This window comes from Pholcus phalangioides, unplaced genomic scaffold (genome assembly GCF_987345545.1).
Source record: "Pholcus phalangioides strain wild (caught in Gottingen) unplaced genomic scaffold, Ppha-v1.0 ptg000003l_1, whole genome shotgun sequence".
In the NCBI taxonomy this organism is placed as follows: Eukaryota; Metazoa; Arthropoda; class Arachnida; order Araneae; family Pholcidae; genus Pholcus; species Pholcus phalangioides.
Window position 1 is genome coordinate 22,824,876 of NW_028301596.1, and position 21,058 is coordinate 22,845,933.

At 37.6% G+C, this 21,058-nt stretch overlaps 1 protein-coding gene across 3 annotated transcripts in view; it reads right to left on the reverse strand.

The window, feature by feature from the left end:
- Positions 1 to 21,058, reverse strand: part of LOC149088313 (uncharacterized) — a 148,652-nt gene that overhangs the window by 21,932 nt on the left and 105,662 nt on the right. For 2 of the 3 annotated variants that reach the window (XM_089246825.1, XM_089246817.1), the window contains 5 exons: positions 15,435 to 15,510; positions 8,740 to 8,826; positions 8,273 to 8,381; positions 2,706 to 2,755; positions 1,514 to 1,553 (listed from right to left, as the gene is read on the reverse strand). In XM_089246825.1, the coding sequence (XP_089102951.1) occupies positions 1,514 to 1,553; positions 2,706 to 2,755; positions 8,273 to 8,381; positions 8,740 to 8,826; positions 15,435 to 15,510 (362 nt within the window). The remainder of the gene's footprint in view (positions 1 to 1,513; positions 1,554 to 2,705; positions 2,756 to 8,272; positions 8,382 to 8,739; positions 8,827 to 15,434; positions 15,511 to 21,058) is intronic. The other variant, XM_089246810.1, reaches the window with a different exon arrangement.

Below are 21,058 nucleotides of genomic sequence, written 5' to 3' on the forward strand. Positions count from 1 at the left end.
CACAACTTATAAATTTCATGATGATGATAATATTGTGACTCTTACATAATTTATATCGTCATATGATTATATTCATCCCGTATTTGTGAAACGAGCGTTCTTTTGGTGAATTTTTTACACATTGTGAGTTCCGGTAACTTTTTATTTCCTGCCATCGGTGATTTTCCAGACATTTTAGCGATAGATGGAAACTTTACTTGCCTTTGAAAATTTTTTTGGCTGTCATTGGCCACTTTGCTTACTTGTGGGTAATTTTTTTGACTGTAGCTCGTAACTTTGCTTGCCTTTGACAACTTTTTCTGGCATTTGACAATTTTTTGGTTATATCCCGTATGAATATTTATTTCCCGAATTTTTTTCTGAAGACATTTATCATGTTGCGTGTATTGATACGGATGAATCCCTTTGGCGTGCTGAATTCGGCCCGCGGGCTGGAGTTTGCGATGATCTATATAAAAATCATTTATTCGAAGAGAATGGTGTTGTTTTCCTTGCAGGTCATAAGACCTGATTAAGGTTGGTCTTTGAAACAACAATAAATATTTTTCGTCACGTTACAAAGTCACTACCTCAACAGAAAAGAGGCGAAAAAGATGGACGATGACGTTCATAAAAATAAACGTCTGTAAGCCTTGTCGAAAGTTCTGGTGCGAGGGGGAAAATTAAAAAAAGCCAGAAGTGGTATCGACATTCTTTTGGATCATGATCAATCGGCATTGCACGAGAAAAACAATCGCTTCCTCAGCAGTCGAGCAAACAAAGACTGATTATTACTCGTCGGCGTTTTCTAATAATTGGAAAATAAATACAGGCTTATGTCACCGCGTTCTTTAATATATTAGCATATTTGCTTAAGATTTGAGCGAAATTTAAATAGAATAATAATGTAATGTCCTAAAATGAGACGAAGCGCGTGGTTATGGCACATATTTATGTCATCTCAATATGGTAAGTCGACGGCTATGTAATAAATCAACTAAATTTCATAGTCTATGCGAAAACTTGGGTATTTTCGTGCGTTAATTCGATTCTGTTGTTGCTCGCGTGAGGAGGCATTCAAAAATGACGCTATACACGCATTTTTTGGATTTCATGGTTTATTCAATACGAGTTGCCTGTGACTGAATATGAAATGTTACGTGTATGCATGGGGAGTAGGAATAAAATTTAAGCTATTCCTTTTTTGGCGCGATGACGAAGAAAAACTGCACAAATAGGAAAAACTGTTAAGTATAATATTTTTTAAATTAATTGTTTGTATAACTTTCACGTACGCCTTTCTTATTTGCTTGACAGGTGAGCGGAAGGACGTAAAGACACAAAAAAAAAAAAACGACGCGACCACACGAATCGCTTCAAAAAACAAAAAAATCAACTACGGTCACAAACACTATGTAGTATAACATCTAAAATGACTTTAAAAAATCAAATAATTTTAGCCTATAAGAGCTGAATTTTATGCAAATAATGAATGACATTTTGTTTTTAAGTAACGAGTTTTGCAAAAACAAACCTGATCAGCCCATCCTAGAGTGGAATAACCTCTCCACATGCTGCATTAGGGGCAAAAAAGTAACACCGATCTAACTATTTGTTTGTCAAAAAAAAATCTATTAATGATGATAATTTTTTTCACAATATATATCTCGGTGGAAAAAAAAAGACTAAAACACACTATAAATATTGACAATTGGTGCAATTAAAAAAAATTTCTTTCTTTTAAGAGAGAATAATCTATATAGAAATGTACGTTATATTTCAAATGTCATATTATATACGTATAGATATAATTATATAATGCACAGATAATATATTTAACGCATGCTTTGTAGCGGCGGTAGCAGCGTGCAAAACGATTGGGAAGACGGGTGTGGACACGCTTACTTTTTACAAGTGCCATTCTCCATGCGGCGATCTTCTCGGGCACTTCGCCAACTACCTCAGTCTACTTACACAGTACGCGCGTGTGCACCGCCAATGTGAAACGTATCGGGGAAAAGAAAGGGTTGGAAAATCAATCGAAAAAAATTCTATGTATGTATTTGCACATACACATGCACACACACGCGCGCGCGCGGGGGTTCTAAAGACTGACCGCAACGAGAATCGCCGTCTGAGCGTATCAGTATCAAGAACACGATCACCCGAAATGACATTCTTCGAGGAATTTCAATCGCATGCGCAGAAAATTATTCTAAATGAAGAAAATAAAAGAGAAAAAGCAGCAACGAGCAAAAAGAGCGCGTTTGTGCACAGTCATGCGATGTTCCATCGACCATTTATGATCATTTCTAAAAGAGTATTCGTGGTACGCTTTAATTTTTAGTGTATTCTTCGATATCGGCAAAGTGTCCACGATTCATGCAAATTCTTCCCCGTCTCGAACGGGCAAAAAAGGAAAAAAAAAAAGAAAAGAAAAGAGGGAGGGACTAAAGACGATCAAAAGAACCAATACATCGTCTCTAAATCAAAAATGATGGCGGGGGAGAAACAAAAAACAAGTTTTGACTTCTGATCGGGAATTGATCTCGAAGGGATTAAGAAAAGGTTCGAGGGATTTTTGGGGTGTGGTGTTGGGAAAGATGGGAGTGGGGAAGAATAATGACAGATCAGTTATATAAAAGCTATTTCCAAAGTATGTGAAAACACATTCATCAAAATTCAGAGCGAAAAAAAAAAACAAAACAAAGGAAGTAGATAATTACTCTATCTTCTCTTTGAAGTTTGAACTCCGCTTCCAGCCCTGTCTGCTTGACTAACGCCGGTGCAATGACAAAAATTAAAGATTCAACAACAGGAAGAAGAGAGAGAAAAAAAAACAAGTTTCAAAAACACGTTCATCATGTCATTTGTTAGGCTTTAAAAAATGACCAGCCACAAAAAATCTCACAAAATTTCTCAAAAAATTTTTTTTTTCTTTTTTCAAAACAAAAAATAAAAATTATTGCATATTTCGCTCGAGAAAAAAAAAAGATATATTAAAATTCATCAAAAAAAAGTGATGAAAAGCAAAAGATCTTCTCCATTACACGAAAAGTTGTCTGGTAACCATATCCTCCGATGTCCTTACAGTCGATGACAGCGGGACGAGACGTCGTCTCGCGACTATTTAAAAATACCAATCGTATTATGAGAGAGAGACTTCTCGCGTAAAATTCATCATTACGAAAACAGAGGGGTCGAAAAAAAAAATGAAAGAAACGTTTCGTGCACATTGAAAATGTCGTCGTGACATTTCTTTAATGGGTGTACAAAGACATGTTAGACACAAGTATTGCTCGATTAATATAAGGAAATGGAAGAGCTTACAAAAAAGCATCCCCGAGCTTTTACCATCGGTTTCCATTCTATTCGTAAAATGTAATGGAGAGACCCGCGGAAATTGGAAACATGACCATAGAAACACCAAATCCATGGCATAGCATAACGAAGATGCAAGAAAACACGCAAAAGATAGAGACAACGTCCAGGGAAACCTTTCCGATCCGCGTAACTTTGGGGAAAAACGTTAGTTTTAGAGCTTAAAGAACGAAATTTTTTTTTTGCTAGCTACCAATTTCTGTCGGAAAAAAACTCTTCTGAGAATTGTTGGCTCCAATGTTTTTGATACTTTATGCTTTAATTTTTAATTTTTCATTTTAATCGTGGTTTTTTTCTTGCATTTGTAGATGCCTACGAGAGAAAAATTATTCAATGCAACAACGTGTGGTATTTGGAGAATAGGAGCAGAAAAAAAATTAATTTCCTCTTGAATATTGAAAGAAAAGGTTTCGATCAGCGACAAGCAAAATTTTTGATACCTTCCTTATAAAATAGTTAATGAATAATTAGTGATCTCGGAAAATAATCCCTGCATAAAAGGGAACGTGGACTGAATGTTATTTCCACGTTTCAGTTTTTTTTGTCTAAAAGAGAAAAAAACAACGTGTCTCCGAAACAAGAGATGAGAAAGAAAGAGATATAGGAACCGGTTGCGTCATCATTTTACCTTAAAGAATCAATGCCAATCTTCTCAAAAGCAATAAACATCGTAATATTGAGGATTGATGGAAATGATTACGGGTGAAGTTTTCAAGTAGGAAAGCATTTTCATCGAACAGCAACAAAGCATTGTTGAGAAAAACCAAACAAAAGTTTTTGCAAAAAATAAAATTCTTCTTTGCTCTACGTGAAGTGTGAGCAGTAACGACACAATACAATAACTGAACACCAGAGGTGCTTTAGCGCTAGTCCATAGAAAAATAAGGATGCATATACTGAGGAGAAAAATTACTGTAAATGCAATCCAGAAAAAAAAAAAAAATGTTATCAGTATTCTTTTTAAGAAGCTCCTTCGTTTTCAGGAATCTCATGCTTATCTTTGGAGTAAAAAGTTAGAGAATGATGTAGCTTTTTCCCCAACCTTTTTTGTCCCATCTCCACCTTCTTTAAAAATTTTTTTTCTCCCATCGCTCCCAATGCAATCTCGTCCATAGGATCCTATGTTATACCCATAGCTTATACCGCCCCCTGAAACTTTCCATCGCCCCCATGGAGGCGTTAACGCCCACGTTGGGAATAACGGATGTACAGGGTGTCCCATAAATTCGTAAATAGTTACAAAAATTCATAAATATTGAAGCAGTTAATATATTTGAATGCGGTTTGCGAAAAAGGTTACTCCCTCACAAAGGGGATTTTTTTTTGGTACAGAAAAAAATTTAGTTCAAATTTTTGTCAATAGAGGGTATTGCAGGGAAGCGAATCACTGGACATGTGCAAATCAGTGTCCTATAAAATGCAGGGTGTACGATTTCTGAATTTTCTGGTTACTGGTGGGGCTGACACAAGGTTTTCATTGTGATGTTGGTGGATGAGACACTAGTTGGTGATGTTTTACCTCAGTCGCCTGCGGAAGCTTTACGAACGTTTGGGATACAAATACAACGCCACAACAGGCAAAATGCCCAACGAGGTGGCTGAGAAAAAGATGCCCGTAACAAGTATGGATGTCATATATTTCTAAAAATACAGTAACTCAATTAAAAACTAAAATTATAAACAATATATACACATGATAAAATACTATACAATGCCCATAATGTATTTATGGTTGTCTTATTCTAAGTATGGATAGCTTCTCGATTTATCCCAGAACATTTCGTATGTTTATCGTATTTCTTTTTATCGTTCTTATCGTATTTCATAGAAGAGATTGAAGAAAGTTTCAGGTTTATAATCAGGTTATGATCAGGTTCAGGTTATCAGGTTGTCTGATTTTCGTACGTTCAGCGCCATCTATCAACAAAAATGTGAACTTTTTTGTATACCGAAAGAAATCCCATTTCATGAGAATAAATTTTTTTTGTAAACCGCATTCAAAATAGGCCAATTCCTTCAATTTTGCTAAATTTATGAATTTTTTTAAACTAATTACGAATTTATGGGACACTGTATTAATCTGTGTGTATAGTGGAGATAATGGGTTGTCGACACGAGGACTTATTGGATTTTGTGTTGAGATCAGTGTTCATGTATCAATCGATATCCAAGTCCTTACGCTAGAAGGAATATATTCCGGGAGCCAGATCAAATATTCATAGGTGTCGATTACAATTTGCAATCCTCCATCAACTTTATACATCTGATTTATACACATCTCCTCAAAAACTTATTATTATTTTTTTGTTTCCACAGGCGATCAGTATATAAATTCCATTCTATCCGCGAAGCATTGACGAACCCATGTTTTGTGTAAAGTCACAAAAGAATACACATTAATATACATTATTTGGTGCACCCAAATAGACCCTTTTCTGTATATATAAGTGCGTTCCAGATACTACTTGAATGGAATCGCCTATCAAAGGTCGTAATTTCACTATCTCTCAGTTAGCAAACTGGCACAATAACTAAATAAAGGGCAACGCAACCCGTTCCCAAGGGGCTGAACCGCCTCTCAATGGTGTCATCGAAACTCACGAGTTGTCAGTCCTTACTGAGGATCGAATGCGAAAAGTGTATGGACGGATAATTAAAATCATTTTTATTCTTTTCAAAGAAAAGACGAACTCTTTCATTGTTCTCTTTTAACAAAGTTGTTTCTCCACTTCTTAAATGCATTTTTAATCGTTGTTAATTAATTCGATAATCGTAGCGATTAAATCGATATAATTAGATGTAAAAAATAAACTATTTTTTTCTCCATCTCGAAACTAAAGAAAATTGTTTAACTCCAGGGCAATTTATTTCTCCGTAAGAATGTTTCGGTCTTATTTACGTGCTGCGATTAACGTGTAAACTCACGCTGTGGAGACCGGGGTTTTTCGCCACGCGGGTAGGTTGGTTGTCACACGCGTTATTTCTCGAAGCATAGATGGTGTCCATAATGGTGCAGTTTGTTCATCTGTTAAAAGACTCTTCTTAGTATTCATCTGCTTTTCGCACACTTTCGTAAATTTTTAAGAAGATTTTTCTGAATTTTAACTGTGTTAGTAATTTTTCATCGTCTCAGTTTTTGTTATTTCGATGGTATGCCTATTATTAATCGATTTTATCGAGTATGTCTATTGTATAATTGCATAGTTGAAAACTTCTTTGTTAACGAAAAAATTGTTTTTTGGATTATGTTTTTTAGCCACGTGAATCTGGGGGCCTAGTTGTCCCAGACGAAACGGGATTAGTTGTATCATGTGACAACTTACCGCTAAGAGAATTACAGCGTGTTAGTTTGCCTTCACTTGGCTGATTTATTTCAAAAATCATGTATAATGAAGAAATAGTAGTTTATTATATAGTGAATTCATCAACTTTTTATTTCAATGCAGCCTGAGAAATTGCAATTTCAGATGGTAATCTGGCATATGCCCGACTCGGTGTCAATTCCAAAAGTGAGTCGGGGGTGGGGGGAGGGAGCACGGGGACCCGAGCATTCTTTTGTTTTGGAGCTCATTGAATTTATTTATTCAAAATGTTGTATATGAGTACTGTATTAATAAAAATTCTCAACAATTTGGAAACTTTTATTTCAGTCTGTACGGTGCGATACCCCCCCCCCCTTCCAACATTTTCTATCAAGATTCCACTGTGTACAAGTAGCAACGCTTGTCACAATAGAAAAAATTACTGTTCAAAAGCGGCCATAAGTAAAATTCAAACAAATTGAAGTTCAATTACGTTATCAACATTCATAATTTTCGAGTGTAACAAATAAGAGAAGTGGAATACATCGAAAAAACTTATGCAAACATAAGTAATCAAATATTTCAACTTTTTTTTCCATTTTGATGGGCAGATCGATAATAAAATAGAGTTAAACACAAGGGAATTCATGATCGATTTTATAAAGTTTATTTAGTTCTACCATTTTCAATGTTTTATAATGAATGAATACCTAATTAATGTTGTGAGACAACGTACCCCATGGTCTGTGACAACCTGCCCCGTAAATGGGGTTGGTTGTCACACTCGACAATAAATTTTTAAAAATCATATGTCATAGAAGAGTGGTATTTTTGTATTCGCAAAAAAGCTCTCTAGTACATGTCGGTTGTTCAGACGTGATGTAGATATATCAAACATTTGGATTGGTTTGAATTACATATCCGAAATTAATTGAAATGTAAAAAATGTGACAACCACCCCCGGTCTCCTACACGTAATTTTGTGAGATGGTTAACTTAATGTTGCCTTCCACGCGTATTCAAGTCTTTATCTTCTTCATCTTTTGTCATAAACTGTTTGATCGTTACAAATAATGCGTAGTAATACAAATAACAATGTAGTTGGAATGAAACTTACATCACAAAGAAGAAGCATACCGAGGTGATAGACTAGAGCTGTATCGCTCCCAAAACTGAAATAGAATTCACAGATTTGTTAATTCTAGTTATTAGGAGGCGGTTCAACCTGCACAACATAGGGGGAGGGGGATCAAAGTAACTATAATCCCTCTTCAGATCTTTAAAAAAAATGTTGGGCAAAAATATCTCATACCAGTGAGGCCGCAGTGAAAGCTTAAAATCCTCGCACTTACGCCACACATATGATGCGAGTGTAAAAAAAAGTTTTGTCGATTCGGGCTCATTTCCTTGGTGTGAAGGTTCCCCCCCGAATTCTTCAGGTTCGTCGAAAATTGAAAATGCTCATCTCTCGAAAGATCACAGAATGAAAAGAATTTTTTGCTCCACCACGAATGAACGCATCGTGAAACCAACCCCCCACCGGAATTACAGATCCTAGAACAAAGGCAAAAGAAAAGAAACAAAAAAACAATCATATATTTGATACTGACTTTGGCGGAATGGACTTCTCCGTCCGAATAAGGACCTTCGGCGGAATGCGACTTCTCGGGTAGATGATGGCCAACAGTATGATGCCTTTGCTCTTGCACCGATGCCAGTCTGTGAAGGAGAAGAGAGACAGAGAGGAAGAAAAAAAAAGCCCTAGCAAAATATCCATCTCGGGCTAATTTTTTAAATTATTTAATAATCATTATCATATCATTATCACTGGTAGTTATTTTCTGAAGGCGAATTCACGAAACATATCGAAGGTTTTTTTCTCGCGTCCGTTTCTGCAGCGTTTTCACTTGAATTTCCAAAATACCCTGGATTCAAATCGTTTACTCTGAAGTTTAAAAAAAGCAAAACAAAACTGTTTTTTGTATACTCGAGGAAGAAACGTTTTTTCAAGCCACAGAAGTATTAATTGATTAGAAGAAGGTGTGTTTGAGAAAGATACTATTCACAAGCATCTTACCTTTTGAGAGTCACCAAGGTGCCCGTAAGTTTTTTACATCTTCGCAGTGCGTTCTCCAGTCTTTCGGGCTCGTCTTTGAGGAACCTTCAGCAGGAGCGAAAGAAAAGCAGCATAAAACAGCGTTCTGCCAGGTCAAGATTTAAAAAAAAAGAAGAATCTAACTGTCATCCCAGAGATGCCAACTATGAAGTGTTTTCCCTCGTTCGCAAAAATTTTCCTCGGATAACTACGAATAACTTACGTGGAACTGGATCACGTATTCGTTGACTTTGCTAACCATACAAAAGTCTGTGACCTTTTTGGAGTTCTGAAATTTTCTCGAATTACTGGACGAATCGTTTTGAAATTTCGGCCACGAACTCTGTGCTTTTGTGATTTTACAATTTCCAGCAAAAATTTAGCCACGAGTACGTTTAGGAGAAAAACCAAAAAATTAGATGAGAAAATGTTTTTTTGATCAACCCTGTATCACACACACACAGGAAAAGCTGCAGATAATTTGTTCCTTTCACAAAATATTTGATCATTTACGTCAATTCTTTGCGTGCATTTTTGTAAAAATTGCTCATATTTTCACAAAAATATATATAAAAAGTAACTTAAGTTACTCACTGAAAGTAGCTGGGTGAAAAAAGGGATTTTCCACAAATTTATTTTCGATTGCAGTGGAACTTCAATTAACAAGCAATTCGCATAATGAGCAAAAATTTGGAACAAAGTTTGACTGCGCTTTGTTTATTTATTTTCACGTTATCACAACTGAGCTGATGGATGACATTCAAGAGCTAGTAGTGAAAAATGTCTAGAAGTGTTTAAGGTAGATGAAGTGATTAGAGAGAGATGTGTAGAATGTGGGAATCTGTACAAAACCCTCTATAGAAAGGAACCACCCAAATAAAGTTGCGACAGTGTGCGAGCAATGAATCTGTCCAACGAACACTGCAATTTTCCACTTCCCAGAAATCATAAAAAAATTAGCAAAAAGCAAGTGTCATCGGATAAGGCTCTTCTTTGAAAGTCATGTAAAAAGAATAAGTTTGCAAACAACAGCGAGTCCATAAATCGTCCTAAACGATATTCCTACTCTCTCTCGTCGTTTAGAGTAAGTTAATTTGTAAACGTTATCGCATTGTATATTTAATTACGGCTATTATGTTTATTTTTATATTATGGTTATTTTATTATATTATGTATTAATACTATTGTGTTTAATTATTGATTGAATGCCGTTTTTATTAATCATTTTTATGTTAATGAATAATTGTGGAACGAATTATCCGAGCTTCCATTATTTCCTATGAAGAAATTCGATTCGAATAACGAGTACGATGACGGAACAAATTAAGCTCTTTAACCGAAGTTCCACTGTATTTTCTGTCATTTGATTATTTTGAGAATAAGCCAAGGGCATTATGGAAATGAGAGAAGACGCGTATCATACTAAATAAGAGAAGTGCTTCAGCATAACACGTACATGATATCAAAATGAAAAAAACCGAAGTAAATAATCAAATGGCAGAAAATAATAAATATCGATTTGTGGAAAATCCCTTATCATACAGCTACTCTCAGCCAGTAACTTAAATTACTGTGTGTGTGTGATCACGATATCGCCAATATCTCTTTCTGAATTTTCATGATATTCAACTGTAATTTTTACAAGATATGAAAATCTTGTAGACCATATATGCTGTGTGCAGCTTGCAATGAAATTATAGAAAACTAGCTATAATACCCGGCGCCGCCGGGGTTTTCTTTAATGAGGGTTTTTGGATCACGTGATATCTCCCTTTTTCTTTGAGGGACATGCAAACCGTGTCTAAGTTAACCAATATGGCGACTTCCAGCGCGACTTCATGAAATAAACAAATTTAGATTTAAAGAAACATAGAAACGAATATTTTTTTTTACTTTTTTAAGGGGCGCCAAGTATTTCGATCCCCCTCTCGAATTTCGAGTTATCTATTTCTGCCTGTTTCTGCTTCCAAAAATGCTTAATTAAAGCTGTGGAATTTCTTCGATATACTTTACGGACCCCTTTTATGGGCATCTTTTTATCAGCCACCTCGTTGGGCATTTTGCCTGTTGTGGCGTTGTATTTGTATAATTGATTTTATAACAACCTAAACTATATCAATTTATGCAGTTAAATATAAAAAGACAATACGGAGACATTAATTTTCATGCTTGAGAAGATATAAATAAAAAGTTGAAATTAATGTTATTGCCTGGATATCCTTCTCAAAAGTAGGTCCGGCTAATTACTTCATATTTAATCTCCTGGACTTCGTATATCTCTAAGCGAACTCAATATTTCAAAACTCGAGTATTTAATACAATTTTTAAAATTATTGATGTGACAGAAAACACCACCAAATTTTCGCATTTCTACAGTAAAATCGGCAATTTTAACACTGATTTCTATGAGGATCACCCTTTTCCTGACCCTCAAAGTGATGATGATTATGACGTCTATTCAAAAAGCCTCATTACTGAGAGTATTGAAAATGTGTCAAAGCATTATAAAGGCATAAATTATTATTCATATAGTAACAGGATTAGAGAAGTAACAAACCATTGTAAAGGCATATACACGTCTGAAATGCATTGCTAGGGAACCACGGTAACCAAAGTAAACGTTCGGAAAGTGATTGTTGAGGCCCAAAAACCATTGTTGCCCGACAGTTTTTTGCCCGTTTGGGGCATTTGCCCTGCTCTGACGAAATTTTAAAGTAGCCTATCGTTCAAGTCGGGTCCCATTCGGTATATATATATGCAAAATTTGGCGATGATCGATCTAAAATTATAGATTAATTTATCTAACAAACTTATTCTTATTTCTTGCAGGGAGATATCACGTGATGCAAACAGCCTCATTGAAGAAAACCCGGGCAGAGCGCCGGGTATTACAACTAGTATACAGATAAAATTGATATTTCTTGCGCATGCGTGTTTGAAAACTATTTACTTGAAATGATCACGTCTCAGGAAATATCAAATGATTTCATTGATAATGTCAGTATAACATGCAATTTTTACGTTCGCTGTAAGTTTCGTATAATTTGATTGGAAAGTTCATTTGTTGAAAGCAAAGAATTTTTAGATGAAACATTTATATTTTTGTGACAAAATACGTGAAATTTTCTTCAAAAATGCACACAAACAATTATAATAGTAGATAAAGTATTTTGTGAAAGTTATAAATTATTTGCAACTTCCTCTGACACAGGGTTGATCAAAAACATTTTTTTCTTATTTAATTGTTTGTTGGTTTCCTGAATGCACACGCCACTAAATTTTCACTGTAAATTGTGAGTATATGTTACCAAAACGTTCAGAACGATTCGTCTAGTATTTTTTCTAGAAATTCGAGAGAAAATATCTCCGAAGTGAACACAGACTCATGACTATAATAGTGTATATATCGTCATTCACTAACATTTCGCCTCCAGAGTTGTATCGGAATCAGTTATTGCGGACCCTAACTGTGCATTTGTGTAATTCTTATTCATGCGTGATTTCCATCTCTCTCTCTGCTACAGACGGAAATGGGGACGAATGGATATCTTTATTATGAGCGTAATTTAAATGCTGTTAGGTCTGCATTGGCGTACGCAGAATTTTCTCGGGGGGGGGGGTGGGTTCATAATTCTTTCTTCTGGAGGGGGGGGAGATTTACGTTTTTTCCTGCAAAATAACACTGTAATTTCGGCTTGGGGGGGGGGATTATGCCAATGAAGGTCTGTTATTCGCTATGGCGTGTTTTTATGACTGATCAGGGCTCGGAAAGTAGATAAACTTTGCCTAATCATACTCAGAAAATCACCAACGAGTAAGGCAAATACACGGGAAACATAATTACTATACAGTCACCCTCCCCCCCCCCTGCGTATTCGCGGTTTTTTTCCTTTATTGGGAAATTTTTTTTGCAACGCTCAGAAATCATCATTTCATGTGTTTTGTTTACAAAATTTGAGTTGTGCATGATTAGGATGGCTCGCTAATGACATTACTGTCATCACTAGAGCCGTGAGAGCTCCTGAGAGAAAAACAGTCACCTCGGATTCAATTAACCTTTGGTCACAATGTGCGCTAAACCATTTCTACAAAGCCAACTGAGAAAGAATTATAAAATACATTATCACGTTACCGAAACAGGTGGGTGGACAAGGGTTCAATGATATGGATATAGAAGTCGAACCGCTAATTAATAGCAATTCAGGGAACTGAGCAATTCAGCATTGACCGAGGTGGAATTAATGCAGTTGACTGCTCCTAAGCGGTACCAGATGAAGAAGATCAAGATAAAGAAGTGGAAGACAAGTTCACCATGAGTAACGTAGCGGAAGGGCTTCGCAAGTTCAAATCAGCAATAGATTATTTTCATGATATATATCCCTCTATGGTACGTTCTTCACATGTAGAAAAATTGGTAGAAGAAGCCTTGTCATCATACTCCAACATACTTGATGATATGAAGAAGAAGAAACGTCAAACAGAAATCATAATGTTCTTTCAGAAAACATCCCCAGCAATTGCTTCACCCTCTTTAACATCGTCACCCTGCTCTTCTCGTGCTGTTCAATAAACGAGATATAAACTGAAGAGGCAAAAAAACTGGTACAGGCATGCCTATGCAAATAAAGAGATATGCAACCAATCAGAGTACGGCGCTGCGGTCGGCAACGCCTATATAACACAACATGTGTCTGGCATAGTTGTTAGATCGGTTACTGCTGCTACAATAGCAGGTTATCGAGATTTAAGTGAGTTTGAACGTGGTGTTATAGTAGGCGCACGAGAGATGGGACATAGCATCTCCGAGGTAGCGGTGAAATTTGGATTTTCACATACGACCATTTCACGAGTGTACCGTGAATATCGGGAATCCGGTAAAAAATTAAATCTACGACATCGCAGCGGCCGGAAAAAGATCGTGCGAGAACGGGACCAACGATGACTGACGAGAATCATTAAACGTGACAGACGTGCGACCTTTCCGCAAATTGCTGCAGATTTCAATGCTGGGCCATCAACAAGTGTCAGCGTGCGACCATTCAACAAAACATCATCGATATGGGCTTTTGGAGCCGAAGGCCCACTCGTGTACCCTTGATGACTGCACGACACAAAGCTTTAAGCCTCGCCTGGGCCCGACAACACCGACATTGGACTGTTGAAGACTGGAAACACGTTGCCCGGTCTGACGAGTCTCGGTTTCAATTACTTAGAGCTGATGGACGTGTACGGGTATGGAGACAACCTCATGAATCCATGGACCCTACATGTCAACGGGGGACTGTTCAAGCTGGTGGAGGCTCTGCGATGGTATGGGGCGTGTGCAGTTGGCGTGATATGGGACCCCCCTGATACGTCTAGATACGACTCTGACAGATACGTAAGCATCCTGTCTGATCACCTGCACCCATTCATGTCCATTGTGCATTCCGACGGACTTGGACAATTTCAGCAGGACAATGCGACACTCCACACGTCCAGAATTGCTCCAGGAACACTCTTCTGACTTTAGACACTTCCGCTGGCCACCAAAATCCCCAGACATGAACATTATTGAACATATCTGGGATGCCTTGCAACGTGCTGTTCAGAAGAGATCTGCACCCCCTCTTACTCCTATGGATTTATGGACAGCCTTGCAGGATTCATGGTGTCAATTACCTCCAGCACTACTTCAGACATTAGTCGAGTCGATGCCACGTCGTGGTGCGGCACTTCTGCCGGCTCGCGGGGGCCCTACACGATATTAGGCAGGTGGACCAGTTTTTTTGGCTCTTCAGTGTACAAAAAAACCTATGGTTTCGGTTATTCGCGGATTTCCGTATTCGCGGTCACCCCCGGAACATAGCCCCCCCCCCTCGAATACGGGGGGCCGACTGTATTTATATTAATTATAATTTCCGTGTATTTGCCTTATTCGTTGTTGATTTTCTGAGTGTTCATGGTCTATCAACCAAGAGCATTCAACAACTTGGTAGCTACGCGTGGAAATGCGTGGCCCTGTCTACAAAACTTTGGTTTTATATCGATGTAACATCGTGAGATAGCGTGCATTAATTATGAAAATATCGAATTTGATACGCAATAAAATCTCTCTAAGAAGGCCATCTTTTGTCTCTCGGAAAACTGGCCTTCGGGAGAAGTGGACCCTTTAGTATAGTAGAGTAATGACCGGTTGCTACCCCCGAGAGACTGTCTAAAGCAGGGGGTTCTAAACCAGCGGTCCTTCGAAAGAAATTTCAGGAGTCCGTGACTTAGGATGAAAAACTATTAATTCAGTGTTTTTACATCGTCATATAGGCCCTGTGAATATTACTTTGAAAGGATCCGTTGCTTAAATTTTATTGGCACGGGGTGGGGAGGAGGGTCCGTGGAACTCAAGAGGCCAAGAAACCCCCTTCTAAAATCCCCGAGGAAGTAGGATGGCTTCTAAATAATGTCACTCACAACTACCCAGATTCACTCCCTTCCTTGGTGGAGGTGCCCAGTAACGTGCAAGGGGAAAACTTCGTACCAGGCAAAAATTGTCCCTACCGGGTGGTGTCTTTTCGGAGAAGTTTCATTTTTTACAATCATGGGGAGCTTGTATAAGGTTTTTTTTTGTGTTCGTTCATATTTCCATCGGGGGAAATGACCTGCAGTAGCTGTCATCTCTGGTTGTCGTGTAATATCCTTACTTCTCTTCTCTAACGACAACTTCCATCTCAACGGCCATGATCGTCTTCAGGCTGTCTTGGAGACTCGGGAACCGAGCTGCAAAACCAAAACGAAGCAAATTAAAAATAATAATAATAATGAAGTAATTAGTTTAACAAATCAGAATAAGCCAATGAATTTCCCAATTGAAACGATATTGATATAGGTATAGGGTGCTCAACCTATTGTTACGAAAACTATGTAAGTCTGGCTACAGCTCCGATGATTTGGTGATGTTATAGCGCCAAGAGAAGTACAAAGATCCCACGAGAATCGTAGAGATTGTTCTGGTTGGTTCCTTTTCCCTTTATAGTAGCGCCGCGAGGTCGGAACTATAAGTAGTTTTGTTGAGTTTTTACAGTACGAGATCTCTTGTATGTGAGAGAAGCCGCTCTCTGTTTAGCGTGTTTCATCAAATCGCTGCTTGCGAATACGTGTAAATAGCTGTTCTGTAAAATAAATCTGTGCTATCTCGAGTGCTTGTGAGAGACATTATCCGCAACACTATAGAAGGGTTTGAACCACTTATAAATGGTCAGTAAATGTGTCGCGGGTCACTCGAGTGATCTTTAACCAATCATCGGGCGAATTAATTTCTCCTTTTCTCCCCCACTTTTCAAAAGTTTGAAGCTAATAAAATATATTTCCTAATGAAAATTTCTTATGAACACATTAAAACTGACTCTCCTCATCTCACCTGTGTTTCATCAAATAAAAATTATGATAATTTAAATAATTACTAAGTCAGTATTAAAATTGGAATAATTAGATTAAAGAAAGGCACAACTGTTAAATATGAGAGGAGTTAGCTACAGTCGGAGACAGCCTAAATAACTTTAATTATATTTTAATACATGAAGATATATTTAAGAAACGAACATCGTTCGAGAAGATAAACAAACAGCAACGCAAAGTCGCCAACCGAACGTAAAACAATATAGACTTCCCAAGACAGCCGTTCATAATAACTACGTCACGTGAAATCATTTAAAATTAGATTTTCTTTCAACACTTCCCCCTGTGTGATTTCACAATGACAAAAATATAAATAAATATATATATATATATTATTAGAGACCCATCTTCAAAGTGCATAGTTCATGTTCCGGTCTTGGTACATCTTTTGTTAATGAATTGGCTACCGTGAGCTCAGTTTCAATCTTCAAAACTTCAATCTTGTAGATTTTAACAGCATCTCTACACACATGGTGGGTGACATCAATATGCTTTGTTCGAGCATGGAATATGCTGTTTTTAGTCACGTCGATTGCTCCTTTATATTGTCACATTAGATCTTGATTGGGATGTTGGCTTCCGGCGTGTCAAGTTCCTTGAAAAACTTGCGTAACAATAGGGCCTCTTTTGTGGCCGCTGCTAAGGAGATGTATTCAGCTTCGACTGTTGAGCTGGACATGGTTATTTGCTTTTTGCTCTGCCAGGTGACAGCAGCTCCAGCAAGTAGGAGTGTGAATCCTGATGTAGACGTCCTGTAGGATCGCCAGCAAAATGGGCATCACAGCATCCAACAAATTCGCGCTTACCTTCACGCGTGTAATTCACTGTCAGTTTTGATGTTTTTCTTAGATAACGCATTATACGTTTTGCTGCTACCCAATGCTCTTTGGTTGTGCAGGAACAGAATTGACACAGCAGTCCAACTGCGTATGCGATATCTGGGCGTGTTCCCTTTGCAACACAGGGCAGGAAGATATTACGACATCACCAATGTTCGGTTTATAAAGCTTCTGATTTGAATCAATTGGTACTGACATTGGCTTTGCATCAGGCATGGCAAATCTTCGCAAGACACTTTCAACGTATTCTGATTGATTAAGTCCCGTTGTTCCAGCTTCTAGGTCCTTTCTGTCCTCAATTCCTAAGCAATACTTCAATTTCCCAAGATCTTTCACTTCGAATTTCTTGAAGAGCTCTTCTTTGATCTAATTCGTTAGTTGGAGAAGATGAGAAGATCGTCTACATATACTGCGACAAGCAATGTGCCTTGAGAATCAATTTTATAGTAGACACAGCAGTCAAAGTCGGCACAAGTCAAACCAATGTCTTTCAAGTTGGTATCTAGCTTGTCGTACCAAGCTCTACCAGACTGTTTTAATCCATATATGCCCTTGAGAAGGTGAGAAACTGCATCTACAGGTGGTAATGATAATCCCCCTTTCTTTGGTGGCTTCCTCAAGGCCGTTAGGAGTTTCCATGTAGAGGTCTTCTTCTTCCAAATGACCTTCCAAAAATGCAACAACAGCATCTACATGGTCAATTGATCAATTGTTTAATGATGAGAATTCTTAAGGTTTGGTATCGGATGACTGGTGAAAACGTCTCCTTGTAATCTATACCAGCTTTTTTGGGAGCAATCCTTCGCGTCCAGTCTAGCTTTGTGGCGTTCCGTTGATTCATTTGGGGTTTTCTTGATCTTGAATACCCATTTTGTTTTTATAGGCTTTACTCCTCGCGGTAGAAGAACTATTTCCCATGTTTTATTTCTATAATGAGAATCTAGTTCTTCTTTGATAGCCCATTTCCATTTGACGCTGTCAGCATGCTTTACTGTTTTTTCATATGAAGATAGAATATCTAGTTTGTTGATACCTTCTTCGAATAATATAGTCATCATCATCAAATGGCACTGATGAGATGTCCTTGACAGTTCATAGTCCGACAAGTATGCAATTGTCGAGCAGATCTTTCGACATCATCATTTGGACTAGAGGAAACTGGTCATTTTCTGTGTCCTTCGAATCACCAGTCATTTCTTTTTTTCGCATCGATTTCTAATGCAGCTAAAGTGGATCTGTGTCACGGGTTACTCAGGTTATCTGTAAGTATGCTTTGACAAGGGGGCATCAGTATCTGTTGGTAAGGGACAATTCTAGGTTGTGGGGCCACAGAGAATTTTTCTCTAATAGGGTTGTTAATAAATGAAGGGTCGGGAGGAAAAATGGTTTCAGTCCATGAAACGAAATTTTTCAAAAGACGAAAAACACATTTTTTCTTCAAAAATCTGGTTTAATTACAATGTTAGAAACTTTATTTTAATTTTATATCATGGTAGAGGTTATGTAAAACTCAAACCAAACTATTTTCAAGAAGCAAGTAAAAAAATGGTTTTTTTCTTATGTTCACCCCCTTCCCCCATAAACATGCAGTTTGAGCAGGATTCTGATACCGAAAACACACACACACATTGCATAAAATTTGAATAATTAAGATATTTGATCATGGTATGATGTACAAATAGATGAAAACATTATTGGTGGTTAGAGAGTGCAGAAAAATATTCGGTGAAAAAACAAAAGAGTTTATACAAGATATACAGAAGACTGGATGTTGTGAAGATATTTATTATTTGAGATGTTAATTTTTTAAGGAAGGAAAAAACTCATCTCTGCCTCTACCGGGAGTCGAACCCGGGTCCCTCGATTGCCGAACGAGTGCTCTGACCCGGTAGAGGCAGAGATGAGTTTTTTCCTTCCTTAAAAAATTAACATCTCAAATAATAAATATCTTCACAACATCCAGTCTTCTGTATATCTTGTATTAACAAGTGGAGAGCGACATTCATGTCAAAAGAGTTTATATTATATATCCTTAGTGCATAGTATGTATGGTCCATAGTATTATATATCCATTGTCGTGTATATATTCCAAGTATACGTCATCATGCTGCTCATCGTTCTCACGCCCATCCCACGTCAAGGTGTTAAAGCTCTTGAAGATTGCGGGTCATTGTACTTCGCTCGAGAGATTGGGGCCGTGTACAAAACTTCCAATTCTTCGATAGGCATGTCCTTCCCTTCTTGATGGTCCTGTCTTCCTTTTTGCTTGTTTTTAACAGTATCTTGGTTGGTGTGACTACCAAAGAAACTGGAACGGTGGTACACTCTCTAAACGTGGTGTAGAACTATCTTCACGAAGGCATCTGATCGACCTTGTCGACAGTGAGCATTTTTTCTGGGACATAGGCTTTAAAAAATCTGTCCAGGCCTCAACAATTTCTTGTTTACGGTCAGTTAAGAAAGGAGTGGTTTTAAACGACCGCTTTTTATAACTTCCATCCATTTCTCTGGAATCTCGACGCAGGACGCAACATAAATCTATACTCAATGATACTTTGACACACGAAATAACCTCAAATTCATGAGCGCAAAGCACGAATCAGTAAAGCAAAACAAATACGCACACTGAAATATCGTTTTCTGCGCATGCGCATATGATGGACTCGGATCGTTTTCCCATCTGCTCACTGTGACTAAAACCATTGTTTCCCCCCTTATGGTTCTATCTTTCTTCCTTTATTACAGTGGACTGAAAGCATTTTTGCCTTCGATGCTTTACGTGGTTGAAAGAGATGGTACTCAGCTATACAAAACCGTGAAAAACATTAATTTTGGACTGAAACCGTCCCCACTCCTTCAAATGGAATAGCTTATTCCCCAGGAGGAATAATAAATTCTAACACAATTGACACGTTTGAAAAAGAAATACGATAAACATGTTGGGGTAAATCTCTATCCATATTTACAATAAGACAACCATAAGTATTCTTTATTGTGCATTGTCTATAATATTCTATCATGTATATATACTGTTTGTAATTGCAATTTTTAATTGGGTTGCTGTATTTTTGTGTGAAATATATGACATCCATATTTGTTATGGGCATCGTTTTCTCTGCCACCCCGTTGGGCATTTGGCGTTGTATTTGTATTTACGCAGCGGGCCATTTAAGTTATTTAGAAATGTGCTACAAGCCGCCCCCCCCTCCCACGAGGGATCTGTGTCCCGAGTTACTCAAGTGGTCTTTAAATATGACGCGGGTCCCTTAAAAAATCTGATAATGTGCTGCGTCTCCCTTAAGTGATCTGGAAATGAGTTGCGGGCCACTTAAGTGATGTGAAACTGCATGCGGGGGCTGATCTGGAAATGGGCCGCTCATTTTTACAACATTACATTTGAGTTTGCGGGCCATGTCAGTTGACTGCCAAGGACACATTTGGCCCTCGCGCCATGGGTTGCGCATGTATGAGATAGGGCCGGGGGTGTTCAACATTGCAGACACGGTGGGCCAAAAAAAAAGTCTCATGTAACCCAATGACCAAGAAGTCATACCACAGTAACTAGATTCAAACATTGGCGTTTTAACAGGTGGGCCGAGGGAGGCCCAAGGCTCCATAATAATGGCAAAATTCATTTATCTTGAGATTACGTCTTCATTAAATATGAATTTTTATTGGTTTTGTGAAAATCGTCATCTCGATCAATTCTAAGAATATCATGTTTTCAATAATTCGTGGAATATTTTCCTAATGAATAAAATTCATTAATTATTAATTTTCTAAAAATGCGAAATAGATTTTTCCTCCAATTCTGAAATTATTTCTTCCAATAATTATGAAATCACTTCTCATTAATCCCTAAATTACTTCTCATCCAATCCAAAATTATTTCTCTCATTTGTGTTCTCTAAAGTGTTTTCCAAAAGTCAATTCATTTCTCTCTTTCCCTCTTTTTCGCCACTTTTGAAATAAACAGTGCGTGTCGTACGTATTTCGTGAGTGCATGCATTACCCTAACGTATTTATGGCGT